The sequence below is a fragment of the Eimeria necatrix genome, genomic scaffold (assembly GCF_000499385.1).
Source record: "Eimeria necatrix Houghton genomic scaffold, Enh_scaff21, whole genome shotgun sequence".
Lineage (NCBI taxonomy): Eukaryota > Apicomplexa > Conoidasida > Eucoccidiorida > Eimeriidae > Eimeria > Eimeria necatrix.
In genome coordinates this window covers 172,086-193,281 of record NW_013655128.1, presented here as the reverse complement: position 1 = coordinate 193,281, position 21,196 = coordinate 172,086, and the positions used below count along the sequence as shown (strand labels likewise).

General features: G+C 54.2%; 3 protein-coding genes across 3 annotated transcripts; all 3 read right to left on the bottom strand.

Annotated features, from left to right (window-relative positions):
• Positions 1 to 256: 256 nt before the first annotated feature.
• ENH_00030370 (hypothetical protein, conserved) lies at positions 257 to 2,884 on the bottom strand (the record flags this gene model as incomplete). The annotated part of the gene is made up of 6 exons (XM_013584802.1): positions 257 to 481; positions 1,168 to 1,333; positions 1,558 to 1,637; positions 1,754 to 1,904; positions 2,011 to 2,112; positions 2,718 to 2,884. 6 exons carry the CDS (start codon positions 2,882 to 2,884, stop codon positions 257 to 259), a joined length of 891 nt encoding a protein of 296 aa, XP_013440256.1.
• Positions 2,885 to 5,676: 2,792 nt separating this feature from the next.
• Positions 5,677 to 8,288, bottom strand: ENH_00030360 (hypothetical protein, conserved; the record flags this gene model as incomplete). The annotated part of the gene is made up of 3 exons (XM_013584801.1): positions 5,677 to 7,076; positions 7,277 to 8,040; positions 8,161 to 8,288. The coding sequence occupies 3 exons, from the start codon at positions 8,286 to 8,288 to the stop codon at positions 5,677 to 5,679; spliced, it is 2,292 nt and encodes a 763-aa protein (XP_013440255.1).
• Positions 8,289 to 9,976: 1,688 nt separating this feature from the next.
• Positions 9,977 to 21,021, bottom strand: ENH_00030350 (sybindin-like family domain-containing protein, putative; the record flags this gene model as incomplete). The annotated part of the gene is made up of 9 exons (XM_013584800.1): positions 9,977 to 10,167; positions 10,628 to 10,826; positions 14,089 to 14,189; positions 14,556 to 15,021; positions 15,160 to 15,234; positions 15,334 to 15,425; positions 15,667 to 15,906; positions 16,027 to 17,616; positions 18,114 to 21,021. The coding sequence occupies 9 exons, from the start codon at positions 21,019 to 21,021 to the stop codon at positions 9,977 to 9,979; spliced, it is 5,862 nt and encodes a 1,953-aa protein (XP_013440254.1).
• Positions 21,022 to 21,196: the final 175 nt, after the last annotated feature.

The window sequence follows — 21,196 nt, the reverse complement described above, 5'->3', positions numbered from 1 at the left end:
ATGGAGTATGACGGAAGAGTGCAGCTCCCTTCCGTTGCTGCTCCACTGAAGAGCCTTCCACCCCGTCCCCTGAAGTTCCGCTACCCGTTGCATGCCTTGAATACGCAGGTGCCTTACAAAGCACCTAGAGGGCGTAAAGGGAAGACGGCAGAGTACTGACGCCACTTTAGCTGAGCACTGCTGCCCGTAATCCAGTTTCGAGTTCTGTTTGTGCGCTATGCCCTTATCTACTGGAGCCAAATTTTCACAAGGCTTCTTAATGGGTAGTGGCAGTCTGGGTGCTGCCCTGCGCATGAACGCCGAGCAAAATGAAAGACAACACGCCAGGTACTAGGTACAGAAAAAGACTTAATCGAGCACGAAGAAGCGTAGGGCACGAAGAAGCGTAGGGCACGAAGAATGAAGGAACAGGCGTGCGAAGAGGCAAAGCTTCAAAGGGGAACTGGGCACATAAAACGCTGCAAAGCTGCAAATGTGGACCCTCCGTTTGCGAGTCGCAGCATAAAGACGGCGGGGCCTCTGTCGCCCATCACTCCGACTGCGGCTCTTTGAGACAGTAACTAGCAGAAGGCCCCATGGGGCAGCACAAAAGTGTAAGGCAGCCCCATGGAGTCTTATCGTTCCTGGGCTTCCTGGGCACCCACTGCAAAATGCCGTATGCCGTGCAGAACGGGCCCCGGGGGCCCCTTCGACGCCAGTACGTTGCAGCTCGTCGCGCTCTACATGGCGCACGCTGCTGTCTTCGGAACCCATTTTCTTGTTATATGCAACCCTTTCATGACTTCGAAGTTTCTTGCTTGTCAGCATGTACGTGGAGGCCCCTGAAGGTCCGTCAGGCTACCTATCGCGGTACTTACTGTATGTTGCATCTGTACGAGCGGCTGTAGCGGCGCCTTCTGAAGCAGCAGCACCACCTCCTCTCAGGCGGGTGCCTGGTCCTCAAGCCATCCTGAAAACAACAATGCTCACGAGCAGAAAGCTGCATCTTATACATGTTTTGTAGGCAGCTAAGGCGGCAACGATGCTGGCTGGCAGCAGACAAAATCAGAAGCAGCGGACAAAAAGAGCAGTAGCAGCAGTAGCTACTACTGCTCCTACTGCTTCTTCTGTCTGCTGCTTCTGAGCCAGGACAAAAACCGCCGCACACAAGCATTAGCAGCCGCTCACTTCAAGTCCTTGAGCCAGAGTGTAAGCCATCACGTCCCCCGTCTCTGCGTCAGGGCCGCGTCTCTGTCGGCTCTCTTGTATCCCTTCGCCCCAAGAAGAAAACAACGACCGGAAAGAAGAGGAAGTACCTGTTGCAGCTGTGCTTTGCATTGACGCTAGGTCTCGACTGCAGAAGCAGCGGCACCAACGGAAAAAAACAGTAGCAGTAGTTCTGACCAAAGCAGCAGAAGGAGCAGAGGCATCGTGACGATAACGAGGACGCAGACTCGCTGCGAGGAACAAGCCTGTGGCTGCTGTGTCTTCTCGCTGCTGCAAATGCGCCGTCATTTGCAAATGTTGCGGAAGAACCAGCAGCTGCTGCGGCAATAGCAGCTGGTCCTGGACACTTACCGCTCAGCCTCCAAAGTGCAACATCGTTGCTTCAGCCCGTCGATCAACAACGCTTGTTGCTCCAGAGACCGCTGCTGAGCCTGTTAACAAATTCTAAGAACTCAATCACAGGCCCTCAACCCCAAGCCTCTACCCCTTCACCTCAAGCCTGCAGGGCAGCTCCAAGTATAGGCACAAAGACCAAACGAAGCCGCACCTCCGTCTGGGCCGTCAAGGCATCCCTCTGTTTTTTCGTCTCGTCATGCTTCTGTCTCTCCGCCTCCGCTTCTCTTAGAGCAAACTTGGCGTCCATCAGCTGCTTCTCCAGCTGCTGCTTCTCTTTCTGCAACTGCTGTATGCATTCGGAGCTGCAGCCAGAGCACAATAACAACCAGTTAATCATGCGACTCGTTGGCTGGCGGTTACTGCGGCGGCTGCCTGAGCTCGACGTGGCACTATTGTATTTGCACTTACGCGCACTGTAGCTGCTGCTGTGAGTGCTCGAAAGAGTTGAAGAGATGGTGGATACCGCAAGAGACTCTATCGACAATAGATGTTTTGTCTCCTCCTGCCTCCCTAGAGAAAGACGAGGAAACACAGAGGCATATGCAGGTTCAAAACGTATTCATTGGTTCAATGGCACCCAAGAAATGAAGCAGGAGGGAGCACCATACAGACAAGAGGCAGTGTCCAACTAACGGAAGAAACCATGGTGCATTAACGGCCCCTCAACCCCAACCAACTAACAATAGGGGGCCCTATGGCCGCTGCAGTGTCTGTACAGAAAGCAAAGGGGCGTTTGCAGGGGCCCCTAAGGCCCTAACATAGTCCTTCGAGGCCCCCAAACAGCTGCAACCCCCTAAAAGCCCTTTTCTGCATGTACTGTACCAGCTACGATGTCACCCCCGATGTTCGTGTATGCATTTTGGGGGCCCCTGCCTCTTAAGAGCCTCCCGCGGCTCGTTGAAGGGCATCAAGATGTCATTTTGGCGCCTTGAAACACCCGTATGGAATCCCTTTTCGCGAGTGGCAGCGATTCGACACCCTATCTTAGCATAAAGAGGCAGCCAAGGACCTTTCGAGCCGCTTGTGATGTCCCTCCCACGCTTATGAGTCCCTTTCATATAAGGACCTCGTCTCAAACCAAAGGCCTTTATTTAGGCACTTTTTGCTGAGCTTACTGTCCTTGGAGCTGCCGTGATGGATCACGGAGCGCAATTAAGGCCTCCATCTCTACAAAGAAGGATTTGGTCGCTTCTGTTTCTCTTGCCTTCTCCTCAAGTGCCTCCTTTAGCTTCTTGTTTATTTGGTCCCTTACATCTGGCCACATGAACGAGCAGGCAGACATACCATTACGCTCACCCCAAAAATACACGCTAAGAGCTTTGATCCGGCGTCCGGAGTGTGCTGCTCAGGGCCTGCGGTTTACGACTTGAGGTTTAGCGCTTGGCAACTGGAATCGGGTTTGCTTGCCGATCTCTTCCTGGAGAGCCAGGGCGCTGAGAGAAGGACTGCCAAGCACTTTGCCATCTTCTAATCCTATTTGTAAAAAAACAGGCGCGGCAACAAAAAGAGCAAGGACTGCTTCCGCCGACGTCGCTGCAGCTGTAGGCGGCAATATTGTCGCTCGTTTAGTTTCCTCTGGTGAGCATTTTGTTTATGTGCTTTAGCTGCCCCTTTTGCTTTGAAAGCAACACCCTCTGTGGCATTCCTGTATCCTGTTGCCGTTCCCACAGCTCACCAGGTGGCGCCATTGCACGCCTGTATGCTGTTTGCGCTGCCCGATGGGGAAGAGTTGACAAGGCACCGTTCGTGAGGGTCTAAAAGTGACAAAAAGAGGAAAGGTCAACTTGATGCGCCGTGAACTCAATCCAACCGGTGTTTTCTATTCTATATGTAGGAGGGCCCCCGTGGGGCCCCAGGGCTCAACAGAAGGAAGTGAGTGGGGTTTGACGAGATCTTGGTTTAGAATGGTTCCTTGTAAAAAGCGATTCAAACATGAGATCTCCAGTGCAAAAAAAAACAAAAAAACAACGCAATTCGTATGAGCCACACAAATTGCCGCATAAAAGGCCAACGTCAGTTGCTTTGGGTAAAGGCGGCTACCATGGGGGCCCAACATAGGAAGCGGCCGCATTAGAGAACACCTGTAAAAAGTCCCTTCTTATTTCTCTTTCTCACTACTTCACTTGACTATCTGTATGCAATGTGTGCTATGCCTGAGGGCTACGGTTCAGGGACCTACGTCTCAACAGCTCAACGGCAACTGCGTAGGGTCACTTGGACTTCGTTAGTTAATCCCTTGGGGTTAAGGGTTTCAATTCGCAAAACTTCTGTCCGCAATTTTATCTAGGCATTAGGGCAAAACCGAACAGCGTCTAAAGGGCAGCCCTTCATTTGCTCAGCTAGACAAACCACCTACGTTGGGGCTTTGTACACTGTTGGGTCCACGTGTCTTCTTTCCTCAGAAAATTTGCTGAAGGTCACTTCAGCAAGTTTTTGCGAAGGTCACTTCAGGGGGAAAAGCAAGAATTAGGTTCGCATTCGTGTTTGGTGCCCACTACTTGACGTCGTGAGATTGTGAGGAAGGTGGTTGTCAGCCTTTCTGTGTACAGGCTTGCCTCTTTGTAAATGGCGTAACTCTTTGTGCTATGATCGTCTATATATATTGGTTTTGCGGCTGCCAGAGATGCCTTCATCCAACGGTGACTGAAATCGACGGTGTTTACTGCCCTCTTTCAGGCCCCACAGAGCTCGGCTCACTCAGTAACTGAGGAAGGCACCGAAGGATTCGGCAGCTGCAGTACCGAAGGTTTGTATATACGTAGACCATGTGGGCCTTTACTCACGTCCGAAGATCCCCTTGTGTGATAGTCTTGTCTTTCATTGCGCAGGATTGGCCTAGTGCTCTTCGTTTTCGTATTGTTCAGGCCTCCTAACATTCCCTTTTCCGTCCTCAGATATCTCTGTGCCCACCTCCTCTTTACCTTCCTCCACTCATTATGCCGCCCCTGTTGACGCCTTTCTCTATTCGTTCCTTCACCATCCTGCGCACCCCTCTTCTGGTCGCTGTATCTCTTTTTATCACTGCCTACCTCGATTCCTGTCCGCGCCTCGATATGTCTCTTTGCAAGTCCCTTGAGTCATATATTTGGTTATGATTATCCTCCCTTACCGAGCCATTGCCAGGTTGTGAATATATCTCTGTGCATCTGTCTTCCCGTGCAGGTTGTGTCTATTTCTCTGTGCATGTGTGTCTGTGCCACTGTCTGCACTTGTGTGTACTTTCTGTTCCAGTCTTTCTACGTCCATATTTTCCTCCTCTTCCTCCACATGTGTTGGTTCTCTATTTTATATTTTACTTATCCCAACAAAAATTGCAATTGTCTCATTCATTTCGCAGGAGGCCCCTGTCATTGGACTGAACCCCAGTGGCCCAAACACTGCAAGAGACGGGGCCCTGCAGCGAGGGACCCCTTGACGCAAACACAAGGGGAAACCCACCAGCAGGGGACCCCCAAACATATAACAAGTCAGGAGGGCCTCAGAAAAAGACCATCCCGTCCCCACTAGCAACACACAAGGCGACCCAGCGTGTTTAGCAGGGTCCCCCATAAACCACAGATACCGGCGGTGGCCCCCCTTTAGGGCGCCCCTCCAACCCGCCTTCACTTAAACGGCCCCCCTTTAGGGACCCCAACATATGACCCCGCATACGTAGCAGAGATACACCTTTGACAAACTGCTGCACCAACAGGAGCAGCAGCAGCACCTGCTGCTGCGCGTTTCGTTGCTGCAAAGCTTGCAGCAACCACGGCTTTTATAACAAGAAGAAGGCCCATGGAGACTCCCCCTCTCTGCGGGGACCCTCGTAAGCGTTCTTCAAGGAAGAAGAGACGTCTTCGCAGTCTCCCTGGACGAGTCTGCGGGCGTACAAGTGATCCCCCCCTGCGCGTCCCTTCGCCAGGAGGGTTTACATTTTGAGCACTCTCCACATTAGGGATGTTTTCTGCTGCTGCTGCTGTGGCTGCCCCGCTGTTGCTGCGTTAGAGAGTGGCTGCATTACCTTTTGCTCAGCATAGCCCCAGGAGAATACAAAGGCCCCTGGCGGCCCCGTAGACAGAGGCTCCTGTTTCCCATTCAAAGCTCGTCATCAGGGATAAGGAATAGCCTCCGTGTCTCTGCCGCTGCTTCTGCTGCAGCGGCAGAAAGAGCAGCAAATTCCTCCCTAGGGTCCTGCAGTAGGCAGTCTGGACCATCATGCTTCCTGTAGAATGCAGCGAGAGGGAGCACCAAATCAGCATCTGCTTCCAGCAACCACGGCAAGGCACCCACCACCGTGGGTGAGCCTCCGCCTCCTTGAGCCCCATGAGGACCCCCAATATAAAGGCCCCCCAGAAGTTCGCCTAAAGGCGTTGTATGAACCAAAGCGACTGCAGTTCCTTCGTGCAGAGCCCCTAAAGCCTCCGACAGCGACAGCAGTAATACTCCACCTGGCAACCTGGAGCCTCTTAATTGGCTGGGAGGTGATTGACCTCTTCCGCAGCCCCTGGGGTTATGAGCCCCATCTTTATTGTGGGTGCGTTCAGAGCCCCCTTTATCAGCAGCATGCCCTGCGCCTAGTCGGGTGGTTCGATGAGATACGGAGGCCCGGGAACAAGGCTCTTGGGACCCCGCCCATATATTGCTGGCCGGCTTTGTAGGATCTGGGAGGGGGCCCTCCAGCCTGGTCATGTCCACCAGGCCGTACACTGTGCTCCTAGGCAGAACCGCAGAAACAATATCGGCCAGCTCGGGCAAGGATGCCTCAATGAGCACCAGGGGCCTCTCTATCCCCAACCCCATCAGCAGCAAAGCTAAGTCATGCACCCGCTGCACTTCCAAACTTTTTTGCAGGCTAAGCAACACAGGAACCCCACCCCAGGGGGCTCCAGCAGACACAAACGAGTGAAACAGGCAAGAACCCCAAACCCAGCGAGCTTTGTACCCTCTGTCTCCACCGCCAAGCACGCCAGGCTTGGCTTGCACCTCCTGCTTGCTGTTCTGTTGCATCTGTGGATTGTGTGGCTGTTCCTGCTGCTGCTGCCTGTTGCTGCTGTTGCTTCTGCTTGTGTGTGCCGTCGAGCTGGTCTGTCGGGGAGCTGCTAGCGCTGCGTGAAGTTTGAGTGAGGGGAAGGGCCCCCAAGCTGTCTGTACAGTAGAGTAAGGCAGAGCAGGCTCTGTAAGATGAATGCCCCCATTCTTCAAAGCAGCATATAGGGCAGCTCTGCTGCTGTAAGCCAAGTACTGCACCCGTAGGGGCCCACCCCCCGGAATAAGCGAGGCGTAGTTCATGGACAAGAGCGACACAGCGGCCTCCAGCACACGAAACGATATTCCTGTAGGTCTCAACTGCTGCTGCGCATGCTGCTGCTTCCGCTGTTCCTGCTGAACCTGCTGCGTCTGCGGAGGAAGCGAACGCACGGAGGCCGGCAGAAAGGGAATTCCGACGAGCCCCACCCGAATGACACCGCCCTTGAGGGCGGAGGACAAGAGGTCACCTGCACCAGCAGCAGCAAAAAGCGCAGCAGAAGCAGCAGCAGCGCACGGTTGGCCCTCGTAAATCTACCTTCTTAGCGTGTGAAAGTTTCAGCCTTCACGAGAGAGCCGTTTGACACAACTTCAGAAATTCGCGAAGGACTGTGAGCACCTCTTTCCACAGAGAGCAGCATCAGCAGAAGCAGCAGCATTGCTTCCTCACCTTTTGTGTCTGTGGCTACGGGAAGCAGAAATGGGACAGGGGGTCGTGGGCCGCCCAAGAAGAAAGGCATGAGAGGTGGGGGCTCTGCGTGCAGACCCAAATAGCGCCTTAGGGACGGCAGCAGGGACTCGGCTGCTGCGCTCTCCAGGGCAGCCTTCAGTGGATCGTAACACTCTTGCTTGTGCAGATGGAAGGAAGCCGCAGCACACGCCTCCTTCCCAATAGGCTCAGTCTCATGCTGCACTTCTTGCTCCTCCCTTTCCTGCTGCTTCTGCTGCTGCCCGGGGCTTTCTTGTTCGTATAGGGAATGGGAGGAAGTCGCGGAGTCAGCCTGCTGCCGCTCCTCCTGGTGCTGCAAAAGGTCTATCTGCCCACTCTGCCGGTGCTCTGTCTCCCGCGACTGCTGCGGCGGCTGCAGCGGAGGTGCCACTGACCCTTGCGCTTGCTGCAATGACTCTTCGGCAGCAGCACCACTGGAGGGAGGAGTCGCAGCAGCATTAGCTTCCACTGCTTGTTCCTCCAGAGGTTTGATGAGCTGTGATCGCTCCGGTTCGTCAATGAGTTCCCATAGAGTCTCTTGACCTGGAGGTCTCTCCTGAGGCCCTGGGGGTCCTCCCTGGGGGCCCCACTCGTCAGACGTCATCATCACGAAGTCGAGAGGTGGGGGGCCCAGAGCCTCCTTGGCAGGCAGGGCAGGGAAAAGAGAGCGAGGATTCTCTGTCCCATCTGCAGCGGATAAGGAGGCGTTTGCTGCTGTGATGACTCTGGGATGAAGCACGAGCAGCAGCAGCTGCACCAGCAAGACTGTGGGCATGGAAAGCTGCACATGTACGCGGCAGAGCCCGTAGAGTGACCCGCCGAGGCGGCTGGCTGTCTGCGAGCACCGTCTTCGTATCTTAAAGTAAGTCAGGTGCCTGCCAGAAGCCCATGCTTTGTCGCCATGTTTGGGGCCCCCCTCCACGTAGGGGGGCCCCGCTTCCCTATTGAGCCCCTGCGGATGTTGGATGCGCATCTCTGTTCGGGTTAATGCTCTTTGATTTAAAAAGGTGAATAAAAAAACAGAATTGGACTTCGATCCGGAAGGAGGGGGCAAGAAGATACAGCCGCTGCTTTGCGTCCCTATGCCAGAAGTGAACGCCGGAAGAAGGGGGAGGGGAGGACCCCTCCCCAACGCAGCAGCAACAACAAAGGGAGAAAAACAGAAAATAACTGCTATGACATGTTTATTGAATATAAACTTGCAAGCAACAGAGTATGCCCCCGTCGGTACCTGGCAAGTCTTGCAGCAATCGACAGCAGGGCCCTGCACGCATTCATGGGCGACTGCTGCAAGAGCTGGCGCTTCGCTACAGCTGCTTGGTAGCAACTAGGCCCCACACTTTCTTCCAAATATTCTACAGAGTTGTTTTAAATTAATACGAGGCACGTGGGATGGGGCGGAGAGCTTGATCTGCCCATTGCCGCTTCGGCTGTACCACCGCCTGTCTGCACCGTGAGCCTCCGCCCAGAAAGCAGAAACGAAGCCCACGGCGAACTGGCTACGCAAATCCTCTCTGCTTGTCTCGCCGACACAAAATCTCTAGAAATCCTGCGACTAATGGCTTCTGCATGCTTGCAGACACTTCATCCACGTGAGTGCCCTCACAGGACAAACACACGAGGGCACCACAATTATGTGGGGTGTCCAGGTTGTCTCAGACGCTGGGGATTACTGGGGACGAACTAACAACCCAAAATATAAATTATTGAAGCAGCACCATCACAACTCGGTTTGAGCTTTCAGGCCCTCTCGCCGCAGGGCAACAAACAGGCCGCCATTGCCCAGAGCGGCGGTGTGTGTTGATCCTTTGGGTCATGGGCTTTCTCGGAAACGGCAGCAGCAGCCTCGCCACTGCTGCTGCAAACCTCACTAGCAGCAGCAGCGACAGCTGCGTATGGATTGGTGTTGCTGCTCCAATGCAGCGGCAGCAGGCAAGATCTTTGCATATCAAAGGAGCAGTGGCCGCCGCGCTTTGCTGCGTAAGGCAGCAGTAGCAGGCACTTCCGTGGCAGACTATACAACCATAACTCACCAGCGTTCTCTCGGGGGCGTGTCAACAAGGGGGCGCAACTCCAGTTGCTGCCTGCTGCTGGAAAGGGACCTCCGTGACTGCGAGGGGCTAGCCAGAGCACTTAATGGGCCCCCTCTGGGGGAGCCTATGAGTCTATTGGTGATCTCCCTCGCCTTTTGCTTGATGGTCCTCCACTTGAGGGCTTCCGGCACCCGTTTGCTGTCTGACCTTGTGATGAAGAGGAAAGTTAGGATAGACAAGTACACAGCGGCCGCCAGGAAGCATGCTGCTGCTGCTTGCTGCTGCGTCTCGGTCGATAGACTGAACGTATCGGCTTTGAAATAAAACACAATGCCGCAGTAGAGGAAAAACAAACAACCAGATATCAAAACCGTATACGCAGACAACACGCCCATAGACGCACCCATCTTCCACCTACAGTTCCTACTGCTGTAGCAACAGCAGCGCGTCCTCTTGCTGCTGAGCTTGTTGGTCTCACTACTGCTGCAGCAGCTTCAGTTCCTGCTGCTGCAGCGGCTTCAGCCCCTGTAACTGCTGCGCTCCTCCCTTTGCTTACTGTTGCAGCTCCGTGGCTTCCTTTTTGCCCCCAGATGCTTCCCCGCTGCTGCTGCCGCTACTGCTGCTGCGTTTAGGATCGAATGTGCTCAGCAAATATTTTATTTATTTCCTGCTCGAAAAGGGGGCACCTCAGAGGCATGTCAATGTCGTAAAAGGGATTCTTCAGGCCGTAGTCCGCGTAGGCCACGTATACCCGACGCAGGCACTGCTCAACCGACTGTCGAGATAGCGCGGGGTCTGCCACCAGCACAAATCTCAGGCCTGAAGAAGCCAACGGCAAATTCCATTGAAGTGCAGATGCTGGTGCAGCAATTCGTATACTGCTGCTGCCTATGCAGAGTCACATGTGGGGGCCCATAAGGGCCCCCATATGTGTGTTGTTTGTGTCTGCAAACAATCTGCTCCTTGCTGTGGGTGACGGGTGCTGCCAGCGACGGAGCGCAACCATGCTGGCGGTGAGCCGCAGCCACCAGCACAATGGCAAGCAAAGACAGAGAGGCAGGCATAGAGGGAGAGATGCAGCTAAGAGAGACAGACGCAAAGAACGGGAGTCACACAGATGAGAGTCCGGCAAACAAACATGAGGTGAACTAACGGACATACAAAGCAGGCAAGGCGGCATGGTGAACCAGATACAGAGGAGACCAAACAAAAGACAGAAACGCATCAGAAGAGACGCGGACAGAAGAAACGGCTCTGTAAGAGTATTCACGTGTCTCACCCGTTAGTGTCTCCAGACACTGCACATTAAACTGGGGGGTCTCGATGAGACAAATGCCCCTTGGCTGAATGGACGACAAGTCACTTGAGGAAAAGCAAGACAAAGGAGACAGCTGTGCTGCTATCTCAGACAAGCCATGAAAGGTTGAGGCTTGCCGGATTGCGTCGTTAGCCTTCACACTTATCCCCTCTTTGAAGTTCTGAAGCACAACATGTATCCCTACGCAAGAGAATAATCTGAGACAAAAGCTGCATGCTAGTGTACTTAGTTGACCGCGCAAAAGGCGGCGACAGGAGCAGAGATCCACACCAGCTGCAGCAACAACAACTACAGCAGCAGTGGAAGGAACAGCAACAGCAGGACGAGTCTTGCTACTGCAACAGCGGGATCAGTAACAGCTGTGACTAGTTGCGCGCGACCGTGAAGGAGGCTCATGCACGCACGCGCTGAAATACCAAGCTGCCGTTTTTGTTGTTTATAAACAACGAGTACATTTTTCGGTCGCTAGCTGAAGCGGCTGACTTCACACTCCTGAATAAAAGGCCCCATGCGGGTGCCAGAGAAGGAGTAATGGGAGAAGTAGCGGGATAAATATCAAGAGAGCGTGCAAAATCTAGAAATCTGCCAGTAGGGCTCTGCGGTTATAGAAAATCTAGCATGGCTCTGCACCCCCAGGTGTGAATGCATGCAACAAATGCAGACCCAAAGTCGGCTTCTTCTCCTATGAGAGCGTTTGATTAATTACTTCCGGTATTTATTTTCCTGTTGTTAACAGTTGCAGATAAGGGAAGGGGGATGATTACTAGAATGAGGGAAGCATGAATTTTCACGCCAGTAGCGAACAGGCAACGCCGACTCATCCCAATGTACCATTGTTGCGCTGCAGGCGATTCCAAGTCTGCTCAGTGAGTTGCTTGCGTCCATATTCACACACACATTATTACAGTGTAACCACATCATGCCGAAATAATGAGCATGGCAGGTGAGCTTGTGATCTTATCGTTGGTGCTAAACGGAAGACACTGAACACTAGAATACTTTTGAAACTGGCGTTTGATGAATCGCTCAGATATAACAGCGTTTCATGTATTCTTCTTTTATCTGGAGTTGCTCCGCAAGACTGCTATGCTGCTTTTCAGTGCTCGCCTCAGATTAAGGGCATACCACTCTTGGCTTAGGTCGTGTAGGTTCCTGTACCATTCAAGTCTGGCTGTACGCCTTCAACTTAGAGGCTTCCTCTTAAAATTTTGTTGTTTATTGTCACAGTATTTGTTCTATTCCGCATGTCTGACCGGGGGCTTCACTGAGTGATCGTAGGCTGAGCGGGTCCAGTCATAGTCCGTGCCTCTCAACCATTCAGTCTCTCCGTAGCTATCTCGTATGCATTTAGCATTTTTGCTGTATATGTCCCGAACAATATTTAGGTAAAGATTTCTGATTTACGTCATCTCAGCCAATCCGCACTACAGTGGAGAAAAAGGTTCCAGTAAGGATGCGAGCTAACTAGTTCCTATAGCCACCCTAACAGGTGCAGTATGGCTTGAAGCTCTCAAACGCAGTTCAGAAGACTAAGGTTAGAGCGTAACCCAGGAACGGATAGGTCCCTCGATGCACTATCCACAGAGGGGACGAAGTATGCCAGAGCTCATGGATGACACGAAAAGGGCCCCTCAATTTGTCTACAATGGACTCACTTCGTGCGTCATTATAGGCGACGCAGTGCCTAAGCGAAAGTGTTGCATGAGGCGGAGCCGTATGTCGACACCAAGCACGTTCGTTATTCTGGAGGCACTCCTCCCCACCCTACCGGCTTTATGTCCATGATATGCGCACAAACAATGCTCAAGCATGGCGTGACGAGTTGTTCATGTCCGTCACCCCGTATTTGCTATGCGCTTGTACTTGAAAGCGTTGTTGAGCCCCCATGTTTTCTCGTATCGTCGCCTCATTAAGAGCCGTTGCCCCCTGTAGGGATGCCGAAGTCGAGTTTGCCTTTCCTCAAGTATGGACTGTGCTTTATTGAGCGCTCTTGTTGTGCCTCGTTTCCACGGGGTGTCCGCTTGTACTCTTCTCCTCGTTCCTATCGCACTTCTTCCCCTTCAAGTGCGCGCACTATTCTTTCCCCTACCATTTCCCTGCCTTACGTTCTCCTCCTTGCACGCCTCCACCTAATCTTCCCACTACCTCTTCTGCTTATGCGATTGCGCTGCAGTAGAGCGCCAAAAACCCTACAAGTTCTAAATTAGCGTTGGACGGGGCCGCGCACTGGGGCGTGCACGAAGTCTCATTCCTCATTCACAAGCACCGCAAGCAAACTGTCATTTGTTTGCTGCTGCTGATGGTGCTTCTGCCATAATCAGACTCTTGCAATTGCCGCTACTGCAGCTTCTGCAGATAGCGTACCATTATCCTTAACGACAGAACAAATTGCCGTCACTGCAACATATGCAGGCAGCGTACAATCCTCCTTAACGACAGGTGTGGCTACTAAAGTGCTTGCTTGTGTCCATCTAGGGCCGGGACAGCAGCAGGCGTTGCGGAGGTGCTGCAGCGTGAGCAGCCCCACAGCTCACGTCACAATGCTGCAGTGTCTAAGCATTAGGCTTTTGGGGTCCCTCCTTAAGAGACCCTTCATTAGATCTGGAAAGGTGCACGTGAAGAGTAGAAAAATCAACCCCCACTCTGTAGAACCAGTGAGGCACAGAAGCAAATGATTCCTTTCCACATGCTGCTGCTGGAACTGTTGTTGCAGCAAAAAACACGCGCAGTGGCGCTTGCGTTTGTCGTTCCGTTTGCCGTTGATGCTGCGACTGTGGGAACGGTAAGTCTATATATATATATATATATATATATATATATATATATATATATATATATATATATATATATATATATATATATATATGGTGCTTGCTTTTCTGGCATTGAAGCTCCTCCCGTTCAGATTTTCCCGTGTTACAGCTATTAAAACTACAAAGTAAAGACCCGCGCATTATGTCAAATGCACTAAAAAACAGCTGAGGCATAGACGGATTTCAACGCAAAAAAGACGGACAAGGGGGCGGAGCCAAAGGAGGTGCCAACAAAGGCTGCTGCTGCTGCTGCTCAGCGGCTGCTTTCGGAGGAGTACCGAAAGGAAATGAAATGGGATTGGAGCTGGGGCCTCCTGCAGCATGCAGTCTCCACAAATCCTTAGATTTTGCAACCCTTACCCGAACAATACATAATAAACCCTACACTAACAGCCTTAGGTCACCCTATCAACCCCAGATCTTACTTGAAACATGCGCAGCGCCGCACCCACTCGATAATAATGTGGGACTCGCGGGAGCACCAACTCTGTGAGCTGCCAAAGGACCCGCAGAGGCCTCCACTGAGCGCACGCCAGGAGGCGCCACCCCTTGGGGATCTCCAAAGGGGTTCACGTACAACCTCCTCCTATCTACGCCAGGGCCCCTTACAGTCTGAACAGAGAGAGCAGCAGGGGGTGCTGCTGGTGGAGGTGGAGAGGCTTGCTCCTGCTGTAGCTGCTCTCCCTGCAGCTCATCCAGTGTCTCTTTGCCTGCAGCAGGAGGCACAATCAAGAACACGACATACAGATAGCATGATACGCAAAGCAGCAGCACATTCGAGCAGTGGTGAGATACACAAGCAGCAGCACCAGGATAGTGAGCCGCACTTGCAAAAGTGTAGCCACTGAAGTCGGCGGCAATAGCAGCAAGAGCCACCGGCAGCAGCGACGATAATGGCTGCGAAACGAAAGTAGCAACAGCAGGCGGAACACCAGATACTGGAACCGCAGCGCTAACAGCAGCAGCAGTAGCAGCAACCACGAGGACAACTGCCGCCAGGGAAGGTACAACCATGAGAAGAGCTGCAACAGCAACAAAAGCATCAGCAGCAGCGATAGGAGCAGGCTTTCAAGCACCTCTTTCTTCCCATCTTTGTTTTTCCTTGTTGTAATAAAATGTATTCTCAACCCCTATTTGACGCTCCTCTCCAGCAAGCACCGGCAGCACAGCCTTTTTGAGGCCCACAAATACGCCCCCGAACCAGCTGCCGCTGCCGCTGTTCTTGTTGCCTTTGTTCTTCTTGCTGCTACTGCGGCTGCTGCTGTTGCTGCTAACTTGCTGCTGCCCGAAAAGTTGTCCCACGCCGTTCGAGCCGCCAGGTATTGAATCCTGGATCGGCAGCTGCTGCTGTTGTTGCTGCTGCTGCATGCGCTCTCGACGGATATGGGTCAAAAAGCTGCTCTGCTGCTGCAGCAAAGAGTTTCGTTCTTGCTGCTGCAGCTGCTGCGTTTGCTGTCGCAACATTTCACGCAGCTGTTGATCCACCTTGACTTGAGGCTGTGCCCTCAGGGAAGCAGCAGCATACTCACAGTACCTCTCCGCCTACATCAACGACACGAAATTCTAATGCAACGGCAAATACAAAGCAGGACTCCCGTCCTGCACATTTAAGGTGGCACCAGCAGCAGCAAGAAAGCTAACCTGCTGGCAGCAATGGCTGCAACAGTGCCAGCAGCTTACTTGCTTTAGAAGGCCAAACTCGGCAAGAAGAGCCGCAAAACGAACTTTATGAGGAATGAGATGCACGTAGACCCACTGTTGCAGCACCATACCAGCACACAGAAAATGATGCTGCTGCACCAGCGGCACTTGCCATGCTGGCGTCAGCAACAGCAGGGGTAGATGTAAGCGCACCTGAGGATTAGACAGTCTCAATATGTACTCAAGGGTCTCCGTCAGTATGAGCTGCTCTGCCTCCTGCAGAAAAGGAGAGCCAGAGCATCCCCCTGCCGCAGAAACCGCAGCAGCAGAACTTCATGTGTGTGGCAGCAGCAATTACACAATTACAAGCAGCCCTTGCAACCGCTGCAGCTGCATCGTGGCGCCAGCTGTGCCATCCTCGCCACGTGGCGCATAAGTAACACCAGCTCATTCATCTTTTGTTCGACAGCTGCACCAGATGCAACGGCGAAAGCAGACATGGAAGCAGCATAAAAGCTTGCAGCAGCAGAAGCAGCAACAGCAAACCTAGCAGAGTAATGTGTCCTATTCCTTCTTCGCTTGGCTTCTCCCCCGCGAGCAATAGCAGAATCTGTGCTGCATGCGCAGCGCCACAGGGTGCTGCTGCAGCTGCTGCCTGGGGGTCCTGCTGCGCGAGCGTCTGCAGGGCCAGCCCCAACTGCAGCAACTGCTGCCGTGTTGCAGGGTGCTGTAGCCCCAGAACGCTGCAGCAGTTTGCCGCAACAAATAGCCACCCTCGCAAAGCCTCTGCAGCGATAAGAAAAGTAGCAAAGACACGACAGGAAACATGTATATGCTGCCTGCTAGAAGTCTCCTAAGCTCCCCAGAAAGCATGCAAGAGCCGTGTTTGTGCTAGAAACTGCTTACCCGCAGTGGGCTCGGGGAGAGGGGCTCTGCCCAAAGCCCTATACAGACGCTCAAGGGCTGCTACCCAGACACCGCATGCACCACCTCTGCATGCAGCCGCCGCTGCTGCTACAGCAGCAGCTGCGGCTGCGGCAGTCGCTGGTGCAGCACCAGAGGTTGACGGAGCTTGTAGTGTCTCAGCCAAGCCTGCGAGGGCCACATCGACTGATTCAGCTCCCGCAGCGTTGGCAACAGCCAAAGCATGCGCATGCAGCCCCAACGCACTTGCAGTTTTCGCAGCCCCTGCTGCATCGCCGCAGCAGAGCTGCCTGCCCACAGCTCCCAGCCCACCACAACCGCAGGTACTGCTGTTGCTGTTAGGCAGCCCCTGCTCTTGCTGCTGGTGCTTGTTCTGCGTCTCGGTTTCTAATGCTTCGACTGCAAATTGAACTTCACTCCTGTGGAGGAGTCTCTGAGATGCCGCAGTGATGTCGCCATTGTGCTTCAGTAACAGCAACAGCAGCTGCCACAGGCCCGTAGCCTGGACAGTACACATGCGCTGCTGTTGCGGCATCCTAAAAGCAACTGCCTTCTTAAAAAATGAAATAAGCGCAGAAGTGGTGCGGGGATCAGAGGCTCCCAAAGGTCCCGGGTACTCCAGGAGTAGCTGACACAGCCGCGCAGCAGGCGTTGCAGAGCTACTGGCAGTAGCACTGGTGGGGGCGTCCTTCTCTGCTGCAATCAGCAACCCCATGGTGCTGCAAAAAGAAAGCTTAGTGCCTTGTGCTAAGCAGAAAAGGCCGCCGCTGCTTACAGCAAAAGGTGCCCCTCCGGGCCCCATGCGATGAAACTCTTCTGTTGTAGCCTTCATATCGTGTCCAATGTATACCACGTGCCGTGCAGTTGCTTTTGTTTCTGTTATTGTTGTTGCTGACTCTAGATTGGTGACTGCTGCTTCTCCGCCAAGTGCTGCTCCTCCTGCTGTCGCCGGTGCTGCCGGTGCTACCCGATCGAGTGCTGTTGGTGCTACCGGTGTTGCTATTGCTGCTGCTGCTGCTTCAGGGTTTGTTTGCGAAGTCGACACTGCATCAAAGTTCGCGGGTGCTGCCGCATCAGTGACAAGTTGCGGTGCAGGCACTGCGGCGGTGTGACCGGTATACTTTTGGTGATTCAAGAAAGGATATGCTGGTGCTGCTGCTGCTGTGGCGGCGGCAGGCCCCTTAGCAATGAGGGCCGCTGCTTTGTGGCTATCCGCCGATGAGAGTGCTTCAGTAGCTGCTGCGGTTGCTGCTGTCGCTGCCACTGCAATCACTGCTGCCGTTGCTCCCGCTTCTGCAGCTGTCACTGGAGGGCTTCTATTTGCAGCGGCTCCTCCAGGCTGTCGCGGCTGTCCTTGTTGGCACTGCTGTTGTTGCTGTTGCTCATCCGCTGCCAAACCGCTCTGCCTTGCTTCTAATTTAGCACAAGCCTTGTTTAGCGTCTCGGTCGCGGCGGTAGCAGCAACAGCAGCAGCGGCTGCGGCTGCTGCTACCGTGGAGGTGACTGGCTGCCCAAACGGCGCCGCGTCGGAGTCCTCAAAGAGCCAGGCAGGGTCCGCTTGCCAAGGAGACACTGAGTGGCAAAGTAAAGGAATAAAAAAATAGAAAGAGATGACGCAGTGATGCAAGCGATGAGGGACAGAAGGCAGAAAACGTAAAAAGGCGAGCACGCTTAGGAGACAGGGGGGGAAAGAATCGTAAGACACGAAATACACACAAAATTGACAGACAAATAGATGAACGGAAGTCAGCATGAGAGATGACCACTCCATGCAGATTACAACAAAAGAGAAATAACAATCAAAGACAGGCAAAATTGATGCGATGTGCTGCAAGCTTCTTAGCTGCAGACACTCAACGGCAGCCTAGTAAACAGATTGTATTTAACGACCTCAGGACAAAAAATGACACGTTTCTGGGGGAAAAGCGCAGAAGATAGAAAGGCACAAGCACCAGCAAGCATATGCAGAGCTTCCCACGCAGCCGACGCTGCTGCTGGCCACCGTTTCCAGCAACACACGCAGCAGCTTTTACCAGCAGCAACAGCGGAAGCGGCAGCACAACGCATACCAAGAGAAGTCGGCTCGTCAAGCGCTACTTCAGAAACACACGACGATATTGACACAGGCCGTTGCTGCTCCAGTTGCCGCTGCTGGTGCTGCTCAGGCTGTTGGTGCTGCTCAGACTGCAGCTCAGGCAACTCTTGCTGTTCCTGCTGTTTTTTCTGCAGTTGCTGCCACTCTTGCAGCTGATGCTGCTCCGGCTGCCTTTTCAATCGCTCCTGAAGGCTCATCTCTTGGTCTCCACTTGAGACCTTGCCGGGGTCTTCTTGCTGCGACGCCTGCTCCGACTGCTGCCGCACTTCTTGCTGATGCATTTGGCCATTTGGCAGCTGCTGTTCGGAGTTCCGCCTTGTCCGCAAAGAAGGATTAGGCCCTGAAGGCACCTGTTGAGGCGGCTGTTGTTGCTGCGTGACTTCAGGAGGAAAAAATGGCTGCCGTTGGAGTACGTGGGCATCCTGCTGCGTCGGCTGTTTGTGCACCGCCAGCTGCACAGGTCGCTGCTGCGACTGCTGCTGCAACTGCTGCATGAGTTGCGGCCCTGGCTTCTCCTGCTCTGGATTCGCCCACAGATCTTCGAAGGCCCGACGACGCTGCTGTTGCTTCTGTGTTGATGGGTTCTGCTGCAGAATATTTTCCGCATGCTGCTGATGCTGCACTTTCTGCTGTTGGTGTTGTCCTTGCTGCTGCTTTTGCTGCTGTCGTTGCGGCTGTTGCTGCTGGTCGTATGGCACCTCTTGGGCATTTGGCTGCGGCGCTTCTTCTGTCTGCAGCAACTGGCTCTCTTCCTGCTGCAGCGGTTCCTCTTGCTGCAGCTGTTGCTGCATTTGCGGCTCAGGCTCTCGCTCATCCTGCTGTTGCTCAGGTCTTTCCTGCCTAAGGAGCTCGTGCTCCTCTTCCTCCCTTCGAGCCACCAAATGCGCTGACATCACCTGATCGGACGACTGCGGATGTTGCGGCTCCAGCTGCAGTTGCTTCAGAGCATGTGCAGGCTGCTGCTGCTGCTTCTGACTATCTGTGGAGCTGGAGCTGGCAGAACAGACACTCGATCTTCTCGAAATCTCCTCCGCTTCAATGCGCTCCTTCAGCTGCTGTATTTGTTGCTGCTGTTGCTCCAGCTTTTGCTGCAAGAGCTGCTGCTGCTCCCGCAGGAGCTGCTGTGATAGCGTGTTGCCCGGAGTTGCGCTCTTGGGAGCGGCGTCCTGATGCGCCTGTAGCTGTAGTTGTTGTTGCAGCTGCTGCTGGAGCTGCTGCTGCTGGTGCTGCAGTTGCTGTTGCTCAAGCTGCTGCTGATGCTGTTGCATCTGCTGCATCTGCTGCGTCAGCAGATCTGATTGCGCTTGCTGCTGCTGTTGCAGTGATGGCGTAGGTGTCAAAGGCGGCAACGCAGCAACAGTCGCAGCAGGAAGACTTGCAGCAGGAGCGTCGAAGCTGTTGCCACTGCTGCCGTCTCTGGTGCTGCCTGGCAAGCGAGCAAAGGGGTTCGGGGGTACGTATACCTGAGGGAGGGGCCCCAAACCGACGGGTCCCTTTGGAGCTTCCGGCAGCAGGTTATCGATGGTGCTCGCTCCTAAAGATAGTACCTGCTGCTGCTGTGTGAGTTGCTGCATAGTTTGCTGCTGCCCCTGTTGCTGCTGCTCGCCCAGGCTGCCGGCGTTGTTGTTGCTAGTGACAAGAGGAGCCTTTGGGGTTCCTGGCGACCCCAAAGCAGCAACAAGACCATCATTCAGAGACGTGATGACGTTTTTCTGCATGTTTGGCAACCGAGAAGCAGAAGAAGCGTCGGTGGCAGAGGCCTGCTGCTGTTGCTTCTCTTGGTTCTGGCTTGGCGCCGCTGCCGGCTCCCCCGCAAACAGCACCTGCCCCAGTGAGGATGCAAGTGAAGGCCCAAGGGGTGGGGTCCTATGGACAGCTCCGCTGTCGGTAGAAAGGCTCGGAAGCGGCCCCTGTAAGTTTCCCTGCAGTGGACCTGCAGCTGTTAATTGGTTATGGCTGTACGGTGGGTGGGCCACGCCTGGCACTAAGGCAGCAGCAGCAGCAGCAGGGGCTCCCCCTGACGGGAGCACCTTCACTGTGCCCGCTGGCAGTGCAGCAGGCGCACTGATAAGCTGTACAGGGGTCAACGAGTGCAAACAGGGAGGGCCAGCCACGGGCGGAGCAACGGACGCGGCCCCTGCTGCTGCGGCTGCCGTAGCGGCCGCTGCTGCAGCTGCTGCAGCTGCTGCAGCTGCGCCGCCCATTGGTGGCTGAGCAGACCCCAGAGGAAGCACCTGAGGTGCCCTAGGTGCTGTGTGGCCGGCTCCTGAGCTTGCAGTTAGGGGACCTAACTGATAGGAGCCTGAGGGCTGCAGATGTAGAGCTGACGAACTAGGACCAGTTGAAGCAGGGCCCTGCGGCGCCCCTCTTGCGGCTAGAAGGGAGCTTCCCTCTACCGAACCAAGGGGTGAAAGAGAAAGTGACAGAGGAGGTATTGAACTGACGAGAGTGGCACTCGCTGGCATAGGCATCAGAGAACCTCCAGGCAGTACAGGCGACTGGGAGGCCCCCACTCCACCCACGTTCGGAGTGCCCATTCCCGGGGCTGCAGGTGGCTGCCCTGCGGGGCAACCACTGGGCGGAGAGGCCAAAGGCATCACATTCACAGAAGGCGCTGAAGTGGAGGCCCCCGGAGCAGCAGATAAGGAGGGACCTGCAGGAGGCAGAGGGCCTGCACCGGAACCAGGGAGCCCACCAGTCGATACACAGGGCCCTACAGCGGACAGCGTGACCTCTGCAGAAGATAGAGGGGCCACTACACCAGGCATAGGGGACCCCGTTGTCGGCAGAGAGGCCCCTACAGCAGGAACGGGAGCCCCTACAGCGGATAGTGGGGCCCCGTGCGCTGTGTGTCCAATCTGCCCTAAGACTGTGTGTTGCATTTTTAGATGCTTCAGTCGAACGTATTTGAGTCTATTGTTTCATGCAGAAATATGCACAGAAGAGGAGGAGCGCAGACTCGTGATGCGCGCGCGAGCGGCTTGACATTTACAGGGAGCTATCTAGTCTACACGCGGCAACACCACAAAGTGTACAGACACCCTAAACAAAGAAGCA